The sequence below is a fragment of the Tasmannia lanceolata genome, unplaced genomic scaffold (genome assembly GCF_043159265.1).
Source record: "Tasmannia lanceolata isolate RefF3 unplaced genomic scaffold, GAP_Taslan_0.1 ptg000015l, whole genome shotgun sequence".
In the NCBI taxonomy this organism is placed as follows: Eukaryota; Viridiplantae; Streptophyta; class Magnoliopsida; order Canellales; family Winteraceae; genus Tasmannia; species Tasmannia lanceolata.
Genome location: NW_027518692.1, coordinates 36,041,556 through 36,055,154, shown reverse-complemented (window position 1 = coordinate 36,055,154; position 13,599 = coordinate 36,041,556). Strand labels below are relative to the sequence as shown.

Below are 13,599 nucleotides of genomic sequence, written 5' to 3'. Positions count from 1 at the left end.
AAATATCCCTATATCTTTAACAAGCTCTCAGTGTTTTTCCATATGAAGGTAACCTCATCCTCTTCTCAGTAAAAGACTTGCTGTTATGTTTTTTCGTCGGCGACTTGATGACAAGTGGTCTTTTGACATAAAGGGAACAAAGAGTCGATGGTCTTTTGTATATCTTAAAAGGGGCGGTGGTTATTTAAGAATATCCCATTGGACATGTGTTCTTTTGTAAAAAGCCCTAACTAAGTTGACCAAAACATCCTTGGAAAGATTTTTTTTTATCATCTTGTCTTTCCAATTAGGCAAATTTGGGTTAATCACATGTAAGCATGTTGATACCTTATATAGCTTAACTCTATCCTTCGCCTAGAATATCGTTCGATTCGTATCTATATTTTAGTACCTATTTACAACTCTTCATAAGTTTGTGCTGTAATTTGGTATGGGTGTCAGTGGACCTAGAGGTTTCGAAATTATTTGAATGTTAATGTACAAAATTTGGGCATGAAAGCTGGATTCGAACATGTCCAGAAGATCATACCCTAAGGTTTGAAACTATTTCACATAATGACCTAGATGTAGTCACAAAATTCGATGGGAAGTCCTAGATCCTAATGGAGGGCACTGTACAAAAATATCATTCATATTTTTGTTTATCTAAAACTATTTAAGCGGACTGGTGTCAGAATCACGGATGGCACGTTTAGTGAGTTTCTAATTATAATAGGACTGCACCAAGGATCAGCTCTAAGCCCTTATGTTTTTACGGAGAGTATCCTGGATGAGGTGCCGTGGTGTATGTTATTTGCAGATGACATAGTATTAATCGTCGAAACCAAAGCCTGAGTAAATGCTAAATTAGAGTTATGGAGAACCACTTTGGAATCCAAAGGTTCTCGATTGATTAGGACCAAGATAAAGTGTATGGAGTGTAACTTTAGTAATGTAAGGAGGTAGGATGAGGATGTAGTAGATATGACTGGACAGAATGTACCTGAGAGGGATATCTTTCACTATCTTGTTTCAATTCTACATAAGGAGAGATTGAAGAGGATGTTAACCATAGAATAAGAGCAGGTTGGTTGAAGTGGAAGCTTGCCCAAGGAGTTTTGTGCGATTGTAAAATCCCTACCAAGTTGAAGGGAAAGTTTTATAAGACAACTATGAGGTCCGTCATGCTATACGACTCATAATATTGGGCCACCGAGAAGCAGCATGTGCATGAGATAAGTGTAGTGGAGATGCGAATGCTTAGATGGATGTGTAGCCACACAAGGTCAGATAGAATTAAAAATTAAGACATTTATAAAAAAGGTGGGGGTGGCACCAATTGAGTAGAAGATGAGAGAGCACCGCTTAAGATGGTTTGGACATATCCAGCATAGGCCTTTGGATGCTCTAGTGAAAAGAGATGACTCGTGCCAAGTTGATGGAGTTAAAAGAGGCAGGGGTAGACCGAAAACAACTTGGGTACAGTGAGGAAAGACATAATAGCTAGGAACATAACATAGAACATAGCCTTGGATAGGATAGAATGGAAGAAAATGATCCACGTAAAAGAACCCAACTAGAGCCAGGATTAGAGCCGGGGTAGATTCCTTTCACCTTCTTCATAAATTTTTTCTAAAGGTTTCATTTAGCTGACCCCAACTAGTTTGGGACAAAGGCTTTGTTGAGTTGAGTAAAACTATTTAAGCGGGGCATTTTCGTAACATTAAAAAATCCCACTCGAAATGACAAACCATATTTCATTTTTCCCACTTTTCATTTTCTATGCCAATTCTTCTCTTTTGATTTATATATATTGGATTCAATAGGCAATTTTGCGGATAGCCATTTTTTTGGCTCTCAATAGTCGAGGGTTTGTTTCTTAGCCTTGTTCAGTTTCGATCCCAGCTTACCTACCAAATTTGGCTCACTTTTGGATGAGAGAACAACCACTTTTATAGCAGTTTTTTGTGTTATTCATTTAATTCATCTGAGGTGGATGATATCTCCAACAAAAGTTAGTTGCGGAATGGCTTTTTGCAAGATTGCCTCTTCTTGTCCTAACCACGAGCCCTGTGTACTTAGGAGGCTCCATTGCATGATCCGATTCAAAATGGATCATGACCTAACTAAAAGTTTAGAATAAAAATCACGACGAAAATATCCAATCAATAAGGGACCGTTTGGATGCGCGGATTTTAGAATCTTGGTTTTCCTCAAAATCCTAGATCGAGGACAATAGAAGAAGGATACCGTCTGTTGTTTTATGATTTCTCACCCTTCTTTCTGTCGAGCGAGAGAGTAGGAGATGATCTCTTGTTTCCAGGTTTTAGAAATCTCAGGACGGGGGAGAGATTTCTAAAACCTGAATTTCTTACTTAAAAATCAAGGACAATGGATTGTAAATTCTATAATTTTACACCACTTTCAAAGTAAAACGTAGATTCTAAAATCCACGAGGGATTTGAGCGGACCAAGACCTATATATATAGGTAGATCCAATCTACAGTGGATCCGTTGAAATCCATATAAATCGGTACATCTTGAGTTGCATTGTATTATGCAAAAAGGTTGTTCTAGATAAGTTATATCCATAACATTTTATCTCTAAAAAAAAACTTTATATTTCAAAAAATAAGGATAATTAAAATTTCACTGCTTGCCAATTATTGGGGGTAAAATTGGCACCTCCCTTGGATGCCTGACATGTAGCACTAAGCAAAGATAGGAAACCGAACTTGTCTCTTATGGGTGCCGATTTATGACTTTGAGCGTTAGAGTGAACCCCCATAACCACAACTCCGGATCCCCTGACACTTTTTTCTGTGATCACAGATCAAACACAAATCGGAGCTTAGATCGTGCAGCCAGATTTCGGCATCATCACTGGTAATCACACTCATCCTCATTTTATGAAGACAGAGTGTTTTTGGGGCATATCTTATCATAGACAGTCATGCGACAATCAATGAATTCGTCTTAACATGAAGGAAATATAAAGAAGGGATTGAAGATGAATGATGTGCCGTTTCACCTTGACTTCCCCCACTTGTTGGTCTATCAAAAGGGGTCCCTAACTCGAAGTATTTTCATTCAAGTAGGAAATAAGAAAACGACAAGAGGTTGAGTGCGGAAATAAAAAGTGGGGAGCGCGAATAAGCAGCTTTTAGTTGTTCTATTTATATCAGGAGGGGAAGTGAGGGAGGTTAGAAGGATTGAAGGAAGCAGAGAGGGAAGGGAGAAAATGGCAATAGAAGAGGGAAGGGGAGAGGAGATGTGGGCTAAACCGTCGAAACAAGGAGAAGGTCTGAGGCAATACTATCTCCAGCACATCCATGATCTCCAGCTTCAAGTTCGTCAGAAGACTCACAATCTCAATCGCCTCGAAGCCCAGCGCAACGATCTCAATTCTAGAGGTCAGTTACATCACTAATTCAACATTCAATATCAAACCCTAACCCTAATTCGTTTAACTGCAATGTTCTAGGCCTTTGCTTCTCCACCAAGAAAAAGTACCCTAACCCTAGTCGTTTATATTCTCCTCTTATTATTCTTTTCGTCATCTCGATCTTGACTAAATTTGAATTCGGTATGTTTATTTGGATTTGTGGGCTACGATTGTTATGTTGTTTGGAAATTTCAATGACTGGGTTTGGAAACATGTGAATGGTGCAATCCTTTGTGTAGTAAAGAACTTAAATCTCTACCGAATATTTTTTAAAATTAAGATATTGGGTTGTGTTTTGGAATTGGACAGTGAGGATGCTTAGAGAGGAATTGCAGCTGCTTCAAGAGCCTGGATCGTATGTCGGGGAAGTCGTGAAAGTCATGGGAAAATCAAAGGTCTTAGTGAAGGTATGATAATGGGATTTGTTGCTGTTTGATAAAGGAGATGAGTCTAATTTGGGGGTGTTGGATCTTACTCATTTTAAGTGTTATTCTAATGAGTCATTTTGTACACTGGATATTATTCCCCCTCCTGGGACCATCCATTACCTTTATAACTATATTTCAAGTTGTTGCTCTTATGATGTGTGGGATGGATTGATTTTTGGATTATATTTCACTAACTGAGCATATTATTTTGCATTTTTTGTACTCACGACAGTTATTATCTTCCCTCACACTTGAATATTATTGTGCCTTGAGGATGGTAGATTGACAATTGATACCGTAGTTTCTAATGTATGCTCTACAAAATCCCTTCTCAGCCAAGACAAAAAAAATGTAAATACCTCACATAACAATGCTTAATTTAATTTTTTGGGTACATCCCTTCGTGCAAGTTCAAATCAGGTGCCGACTGTGAATAAGAACTTTGGACTAGTGTGTTCTCTGGTTTGCGTTGGTTCATTAAGTTCACTAGTTGAAGGCATCAAATGTGTCATAGGGTTGAAATTTCATATAATATATGTCTGAAAGATATGGCCCCAAAAGAGCAGTATGCATCTAAAGCTAGGGGTTTGTCCGGAGACATGATTGTTATTTGGGTATTGGCATAGTTTTGGAGACCAAGGTTAGAATTGTTGAGTTGCCATCTTGATCGAAATTTTAATCTATGAGGATGATTCTCAGGGGGATTTTATGAGGTGTATTGACCAAATGATCCGGTTTCAACTTCCATTCATTCTCCTCGAGAAGATGTTTCACTTATCAATGCAACTCTTTCAAAACTCCTATTTACTACCCATCACTTCAACATCATGGGGACGATTGCAAAAGATTGTAGTCTTTACAAGCGGCTTCTTGTGGGAGGGAAGATGTATTGACTACTGACTACAAATTCCACTCATTGGATGGTCAACGATGTGCAAACCCAAAAAAAGGTGGCCTGAGGGTAGGGGATTTAAAAGGAAAAATGTGGAATAAATGGGAAAAAAATTATATATCATTGATCATTGCGCAGTTTGCATAGAGGCGGGGGAGTCCATCAATCATTTATTCATCCACTGCAAGGTTGCTACATAAATATGGAGCAAACTAATTTGCAGATCTGAAATATCTTGCGTCTTTCCTTCCACCCTCATCAACCTATACTCGAGTTGGGCGGTCAATCCATGGAGAGAAAAAAGCAAAATTCTTTGGCATTTCTCATTCCTAGCTAATATATGGGTCATTTGGAAGGAAAGAAATGCTAGGATCCTCAAAGGCAAATCCAAAAGTGCGGCATATCTTTTCATCAAGGCAAATCCAAAAGTGCGGCATATCTTTTCATCAAAGTAAATTGCTTTGACTATTTCTTGGGTAAAAGCTCTCCCACTCATCAGGTTTGTTCCTGCCTACGATCTTTGGGAAAGGTAGAGTGACATTTGTGTTAGTGAGGAGAGCAAACAGAAATCGGCTCAAGTATGGATGCCTCATTCACCAGGTTTCCTTAAACTTAACTTTGATGGTTCAGTTTGGGGAATCCTGGCCTGCAGTAGTGGGGGGAGTTCTCAAAAATGATTCGGGAGTGGTTCTTTGGGCTTTTGGCCTTTTGCAGGATCAATTGGGAGGCAGAGGTACGCGTGGTGCATCGTCGTCTAGAACTGGTCAAGAAAAATCACCTTGACCGTATAGTGGTGGAAGGAGTTTCATCTAATGTTATTAGCTGGCTGAAAGGATCACATCAACCCCCCTGGAGATTTGATAGATTTTTTATGAGATGTTTGATTGGGTGAGGTCAATGGAGGTGGTGTTATTATTATCTTTCTCTGGATGTATCTCGACCACCTCGGTCTTTCTATTAATACAATTAGCTACCATTTCAAAAAAAAAAAAAGGGGGGGGGGGACATATAGTTTTGGAGTCATAGGTTGGAACATGGCGGTTATTTTGAGTGCAAGATATCTAGAAGCCAGTTATATAGACGGACATAATGGATAAAATTAGAGTATATTAGGCATAAGTGCGGGGCAGGGAAGTGGGATTAGGTTTTGGGATGATGTGTGGTAGGGTAATGAAGCTGCATGTATTACTTTACAATCCTTTATAGGATTTCTGTTTTTGTGGTGTTCGACACTATTATGAAAGAAGGGAGAGGTGTAGTATGGATCTATAATTTTCAGAGTTTTTCATGAGGGGAAAGGGAAAAGTTAAATTGATCTCTTCTATAATTTAGAAGAGCTTTTACATTCTTAGGCATTAGGTGCATAGGAGGCTGTGGCTTAGAGACCATGAGGGTGAGTTTATGTCAAACATTTTTTTATCTTTTTTACTTTGGTGGACATTATTACCCGATCCTTTCTTAAGGTGCAGGACACGCCCCATTCCACCTAGGGTAAAGCTATTTCATAGACAATTGCAACTGATAAAATTTTGTCGCACCTCTAGTAAAGAGAATTGAGACTTCTGAGCACATGTATGATGTGCATTGGAGCGGATGAATGATTACCGCCTTTACATTCATCGCGCTGTGTCACGAAGTATTTGGCAATTCTTTGTCAAGTTGTTTGGAGTTCTTTGGGTGTTTCTTAGGAGAGCTTAGGAATTGTTTAATAATTGATAGAGACTCCATGCTGCTTGTTGTGGAATGTTGGGTATTTTGAGTGAGAGAAATGATGAAGCTTTCAGGACGAGATGGCATTTGTGAAGGACTGAAGGCCCTAGTCATAAAATGAAGACATATCTTTTCAATAATCTTTGGTTAGGAAGGAGTTTTGGCCAACCTCCTTCAAAGATGTAATTAGGAATTGGAGGGAGGTGATTTATAGGGGCCTAACAAGTTCAATGTTTAAATTTGTTGGAGAAGCTTTTGGAGGGTAAAAATTGATGAGTTTGTAATGGGCTAGTTTTTTGCTATTTTTTTTCCAAATTCGTTACTATATGAAAATTTGGCACTGCCTGAAGTTCAAAAATAAGATGTTTAGTCAAAGGATACTTATGCATCAATTTTGTGTTGAAGTGTAGTTTTGATTCCAGACCTTCATATGAGTGATACTTTTACCATAGAGCAATGCTATAACATGATGGGCAGATGATGGAGGAAGTGAGAACATTAAGATTGAGGCGATATCATCATTATCATCATCATCCTCAATCTCTTCGAAGTCTTCACCATACAGTGTTTCTATCTTCTTTGCCTTCTCATGCAGTATTTTATTATGCATACCCCCCCTGGCTACATCAGCAAATCTTGAACCTCGACTCCTCATAAGCCAAACGTCTTTTCATCAAAAATTTTAAACCCTGCATTCAAAGCCTTCACTGCCATTGTAAAGCCCTAGATTGTACTCATGCAAGTTTTTGTGCAATTGGTTGATCTAGGATCCGGCAACATGCAAGAACATAAGAAATGTGAAAAAGCACAAACCAAAATACCCATAAAGAACACAAGTGGTTCGCTCCGTTTGTCACGTGTGTTGCAAATTTCATGTGCAAAATAATTGCTAGCTCTTTCCATGATACACAAAGAAGAGAAGAAATACAAGTGAGCTCCCACATCAGTGAAATTCACGTGAGATATTCCTACACACGGAACCCATTTGTGTGCTCTTGTACTCACAATGTACCACACTTCTATTCCCTCTTTGATGACAAGAAACCTTCCCTCTCAACTCTGGAATTCCATATCTCAAAACCGTTCCTTATAATTGATGATATTTGTGAGGTGGTTTCAAACCACATGGCCTAACATTGAAGTTTGGTATTTGGGAATAGACAACAATACCCCTAACATGCACAGTATTCGAGAGTCGAGATGCATGGTTCTTCTTTTTGAATTGGATTCGAGGCGCATGCTTAGCTCAATGGATTTTTGGTTATTGGACCATTTTAGTGAGATATAGTTCTTGCATATATCTCTTCCTGACTCTTTCCTCCACCCTCCACCAGAGAGAGGATTGAGACGATCTTAGTGACACAGGCCATTGGCATTGTTGAGGGTTGAAAGTGATTGTGATGGAGAAGATCACTGTGTTGGAAGGCCCATTGAACAAGCTCACGAGGAACTTCAAGCATCTGAACCTCATTTTCCAGTTGATCAAGGGCGACAAAAAATTCAAGGTTGGTGCCTGCTTTTGCTCCGCGTAGACCACGGATGCCATCTGTACCTCCATCAGCCACGTCCTAAACCTTACCTTTGTTTCCACTTATGTTGCTGGTCTGATTGGATTTTTAAAAGTGGGTAGAAAATCTTGGGATTTTGACTTTGACTTTAAAAAAAAAAAATCCCCTCAGAATTAAATAAAGTAATACGCACTTAGCTTAATATCTTGGACTTGCTACCATGGTGCCATAATGGGAAGACTCTAGGCACCCATTCCACCTGCGTGAAGCATTCTATCTATTAGGGTTTTTTTTTTTTTAAAGTTAAAATGAAACTCCCCTATATCTCTCTCTATTAGGCTTTAAACATGACAATTTTGGCAAAATGATGGCTTCAATCAAGGTTCCCGGGAAATTAGGTATCAATTCTGACCATACAAATAAAAGGAAAACAATGGACAACTATGGAGAATTCGACAATATCTCTCATCAAGGGATTAGAATCCATGAATTGAGAGGGGAAGTGTACATGAGAAGTGGTGCTAAGATCCTTTTGAGGATTTCCTCATTTTTGGTCAGCTAAACGAGATCATCTTTTTTGAGGATTTTCTCTTTCAATCGGTTAAACAAAAAGTATGACTGCGACCTTCATAATTGGATAGGAGCAATATCATACTTTAAATATAGCATGCCCTATATATCATGACTGGATGGAAGGACTTAGCGGACATCTGTAATTTGTTGCGGGCTTCTAGGGAGATTTGCCTGTCATATGTGCACGAGGCTCCCGCCTTTGCGGGTGAAGGTTGTTTTGGTACAGCCAGATCCGCGTCTGGGGAGGGCTAGATGTACGCAGCCTTACCCCTGCTTTGCAAAGAGGCTGTTTCCATGAGTCGAACCTGTGACCTCCAGGTCACAATGGAGTAACCTTACCGTTGCGCCAAGGCTTGCCCTCCGAATCTGGAAGCATTATGAAAAAAATGGGCTCTTGACCACACCTAGATTGGCTTCAAAGCTCATCAATGGATAAGATGGAGCATAATTAAGATGAGATTTCAGTGTGATAGGTTGTTTGGAGCCGTAATCTTAGGTAGCCCGAAGTTCGTCTAGGATTTTGGCAGCGTAGGATGACTATAGTCTATATTAAGCATGCTAGTGATCAGCTTGCGACATCCTCTTCGAAATACATGTGAGCCCACCCATTTTCTCCCTTTATTTTGCTGGGAAGTCATGATCGTTAGTGTGTTTGATCTTGCCTTGAGATCTTCAAACCCTATTTTGGCCTTGGGGCAAAACTTGGGTGTCTACAGTAGCCATGACCCTCTGTAATGAGTTGCAAAGAGTACCTCTTGCAGTAAGGGTCGTGGGATCATGTTCTGTTGGGCATATACGTTATAGATTTTCTTTTGCCTCAACTGATTGATGTTTTGTATATTTGCTGCAAACAATCTCTCCAAGGTGATTGTTGCCTCAATTTTCTATAAAATTTTCGTAGAGGTTGCAATGAGGTTTTAAAATTCTTGTTGACTCAAAAGATGAGTTCTTTCCCAGCTTCACTAGATTGAAAAGTCAAGGGCCAGTATTTCTGCATGGATTTGATGAAATATAAAGCATGAACAACTTTCCTTCCCATCGTTCTACTCTTGGGCTCCGTTGATGTGGCGAGAAGAAAAGAAAATAATAAGAATAGAAAAAAACCGGAAAACCGTGTTCCGTTGTCAGGAAAAAGGAAAGAACAATTAGGGGGGGGAGAGAGAGAGAGAGAGAGAGAGAGAGAGAGAGAGAGAGAGAGAGAGAGAGAGAGAGAGATTTTGGCCATTTCTACTTCCAGAAGAAGGAAATGGGTCGGAATCCATGCTGCTTTTTTCAGAAATCTGGCACTTGGTGAAAACGTCGCAGTAGCCACGCTAGCTCGGGGAAAGCAACCGAATGTGAGGTTAACTGAATGTTGACTAATTTTAACCTCCTTTCAACTCTTTTTCTACAGCAAGTGGCTCAACTGAACGGGACCTTGGGTATCTTTCTCTCTCTCTCTATCAATTCATTTAACCCTCCCTTCATCTCTCTCTCTCTCTCTCTCTCTCAATTCATTTAAGTCTTCCTTCAAGGAGAAAACATAATAAGAATTCAGTATCCAATTTTCTATAGCCTGGTTATATGGTGTTTTTTTATTTCTTATGGGTTATGTATCACTTTGGTGCCTCTCATCTTTTCTAAACATTTGCCTACAATTGGAATACTCAAAGAGTACACTGTGAATGATGCCATTGATATTGTCAATTGGACGAAAATCCATTTGGTTTAATATAGCAATGTTTTTAGTGAGTATTTTATCATTTCCCCTGCTAGGCTTTTGAATGTAAAAAAGGAAGACTGTTTTCTTTTTATCTGATGGCCTATTAATGTAATTGAAGAACCTAATTGTATCCATTGCTATCCTAGTAAACCACGGAATTTTTCTCTGTTTTTCAGGTTCATCCAGAAGGGAAGTATGTTGTTGATATCGATAAGAATATTGATATCACAAAGATCACGCCTTCCACCAGAGTTGCTCTTCGCAATGATAGTTATGTGCTTCACTTGATTTTGCCCAGCAAAGTAGATCCTTTGGTAAATCTTATGAAAGTTGAGAAGGTTCCTGATTCCACATATGACATGATCGGTGGCCTCGACCAGCAAATCAAAGAGATAAAAGAGGTTCAAAGTTTAACACAAAATCTTGATTTAATTTGGAATCAAGGTTTGGATTGTCAGCAAATCCCAGTAATGTGTGCTGGCATTCCATTTTGATTAGTCATTACTTCACAAATCACAATTCTCTGGGTCAAAATCGTTTCTTAGGTTAACTTCATTATTATTTTTTGATAAATAGGTGACTCTTAATTTAGTTAATATGTCTGCACTCAGTATCATAATTTTTTCAGGTCATTGAACTTCCAATCAAACATCCTGAACTATTTGAGAGTCTTGGAATAGCTCAACCAAAGGTATATTTAGCCATGCGAAAGAATTATTTATGGTCCTTGTATCACATTTGTATGCTGCTGGTTTATCCACATTGCATATGTGGAGCAATTTGTATGGAGCTGAAAACACGTTCTCTTTCTTTGGCCAATACTCAGGGAGTGTTGCTTTATGGGCCGCCTGGTACGGGCAAAACTCTCCTAGCAAGAGCAGTGGCTCATCATACTGATTGCACCTTTATCAGGGTTTCTGGTTCTGAGTTGGTTCAGAAGTACATTGGAGAGGGTTCTAGAATGGTTCGAGAACTTTTTGTTATGGCCAGGTTTGTTTTGATTTTGTTCTTTTCTGAAATTCTTGGGCTGTTTACTGCTTATTAATCCCAGCATTTTAGCTTATTCAACACATGACAACCTGATAAAGACAATTCAAGTTTTGATGCATGTTTTCAGTCATGGCTATTTATGTTTTTTTTTTTTTTTCTTTCTTTTTATTTTTGGGGTCAGAAGTGCTTTTGAATCAAGAGAATGCACACGAGAACTTTTTTAAGGTTACAATTATTATATCATGCCCAATAAGTTGTGGTTTTTTGCGCTTTTCAGGGAACATGCCCCATCAATCATCTTCATGGATGAGATTGACAGTATTGGATCGGCTCGCATGGAGTCGGGGACTGGCAATGGTGACAGTGAAGTGCAGCGTACCATGCTTGAGCTTCTCAATCAACTAGATGGATTTGAAGCATCCAACAAGATCAAAGTATTGTTATACTTTTATTGTTGAGTTGGTGAATTTGATTTGGGAAACCAGGCCCATGAAAGTATAATTTAACTCCATATCATATTCTTAACACAAAATGTATCATTTTTCATAGGTTTTGATGGCTACAAATCGGATTGATATTCTGGATCAAGCCCTCCTTAGGCCTGGTCGGATTGACAGGAAGATTGAGTTTCCGAACCCTAATGAAGAGGTGAATGCTACATCCATTGACATAAAAATTTTTACAGTTCCCATTTACTGGCACAAAGATGCCAATGTGTCTACTTGTTTTTTTTTTCATGAAACAGTGGAATGACCCACATCACTGCTGCACATATTCTCTGATCATGTATGCTGCATTATGTAGCTTTGATGTGCATAATAGTAAGTACTTTTGCTAATAACTGTCGGATGGCATAATTTCTTTCATGGGTGTTTCATTGTTTTCAGTCCCGTTGGGATATCCTAAAAATACACTCAAGAAGAATGAATTTGATGCGTGGGATCGACTTGAAGAAGATTGCAGAAAAGATGAATGGTGCATCTGGCGCAGAGTTAAAGGTGCGTTTCATCCTCTCCTCTTAAAACTGTAAACAATGCTTGTTTGTGAATTCGTTTTATACAAGTCATAACCATTTTGCCCTTGTTGCTCCAATTGATGGAAACCCTTTCTGAATATGCATACTGCTTATATTACATTCCTGCTTACACACAAAAAATGTGGGTGATGGACTTTTCTAAGGGCTTGCTTTTATGGCCTGAAAACATGATCGTTTGGATCAATTCAAACTAGAGTAATGTGAATGAGTTTAGTTATAGAAAGCTTATCATATCTCGGACTATGCTTCTTGATCAGTTTTTCAGACCTCAAATGAGTGCTTTAGAAAATTGTCAAGTATATTTGAACTAGGCAAGATTTAGGATGTAGGAAATTCGATTTTCTTCAAAACAGTAATTGTTTGATTGAGAATCAAAGAACTTGGACAATCAGACAGCTTTAATAATGAAAACAATATAAGAAACTTCATCTGAAAGAGCAGGTGAGATTGCTGATGTACTAAAATAACTTGAAAATTCAGTTCTTGAAGGCAATCAAGCTTTTGAGTCAACTTTGACTCTGGGTCGTCATTGCATCCTTTGATATGCATGTTAACAAGAAGGGCAATTCAAGTTTCTGCTGAAAAGCATTCATTTGTTTCTGTTTGCAGGCGGTATGCACAGAAGCAGGAATGTTTGCTCTGAGGGAGAGAAGGGTTCACGTCACACAGGAAGATTTTGAGATGGCTGTGGCAAAGGTAATGAAGAAGGAGACTGAGAAGAATATGTCTCTAAGGAAGCTATGGAAGTGAACATACTGCATCTCTTGTCTACTTGTTCCTCTCAACTTGTATTTCCACTACTAAGGTGATTACATTATATCAGTACCCTTGGATCATTGATTCAATTGTCTCTCTCTGTTGACATTATTATTTCTAACAATCAATTTGGGATTTAGACAACTCCATGGTGTGGGCCTCACCAAAAAATGATTTTCTTATGGGCCGGAAACAAATGGGGTACGGGGCTACACCCAACAATCTCTCCGATCATGTGATCCTAGCCATCCAAACCAGTGGTCTGTAAATGGTAGCCTAGCTTAAGATCTTAAGTACCACCTCTTGTTATTTCTTTCTTGTTACTCGATGAAGAATTTCAAACCCAAGGTTTTGCATGGTTATTTCTTCTTGATGTTTTTTGTTTTTATATTATCCTTTTTTCCCTTTATGGGAAATGATTTCAGCGCTCCAATGCTTTGATAGTCTGTCGTGTAGCATTTAAAGACTTCAAGAGATTTTTGAGAACCGTAATATTCCTCTGACAGCCCTTTAAATACCACAAATACCCATAGACAAAAAATGGAGCGCATGTTTATCAAAACATTGGAGAGCAGAAATC

At 38.8% G+C, this 13,599-nt stretch overlaps 1 protein-coding gene across 1 annotated transcript; it reads left to right on the top strand.

The window, feature by feature from the left end:
- The first annotated feature begins 3,166 nt into the window (after positions 1–3,166).
- LOC143846934 (26S proteasome regulatory subunit 8 homolog A) lies at positions 3,167–13,163 on the top strand. The gene is made up of 9 exons (XM_077355549.1): positions 3,167–3,392; positions 3,734–3,831; positions 10,414–10,638; positions 10,866–10,928; positions 11,064–11,227; positions 11,505–11,661; positions 11,777–11,875; positions 12,115–12,225; positions 12,873–13,163. Exons 1-9 carry the CDS (start codon positions 3,221–3,223, stop codon positions 13,011–13,013), a joined length of 1,230 nt encoding a protein of 409 aa, XP_077211664.1. The 5' UTR covers positions 3,167–3,220; the 3' UTR covers positions 13,014–13,163.
- Positions 13,164–13,599: the final 436 nt, after the last annotated feature.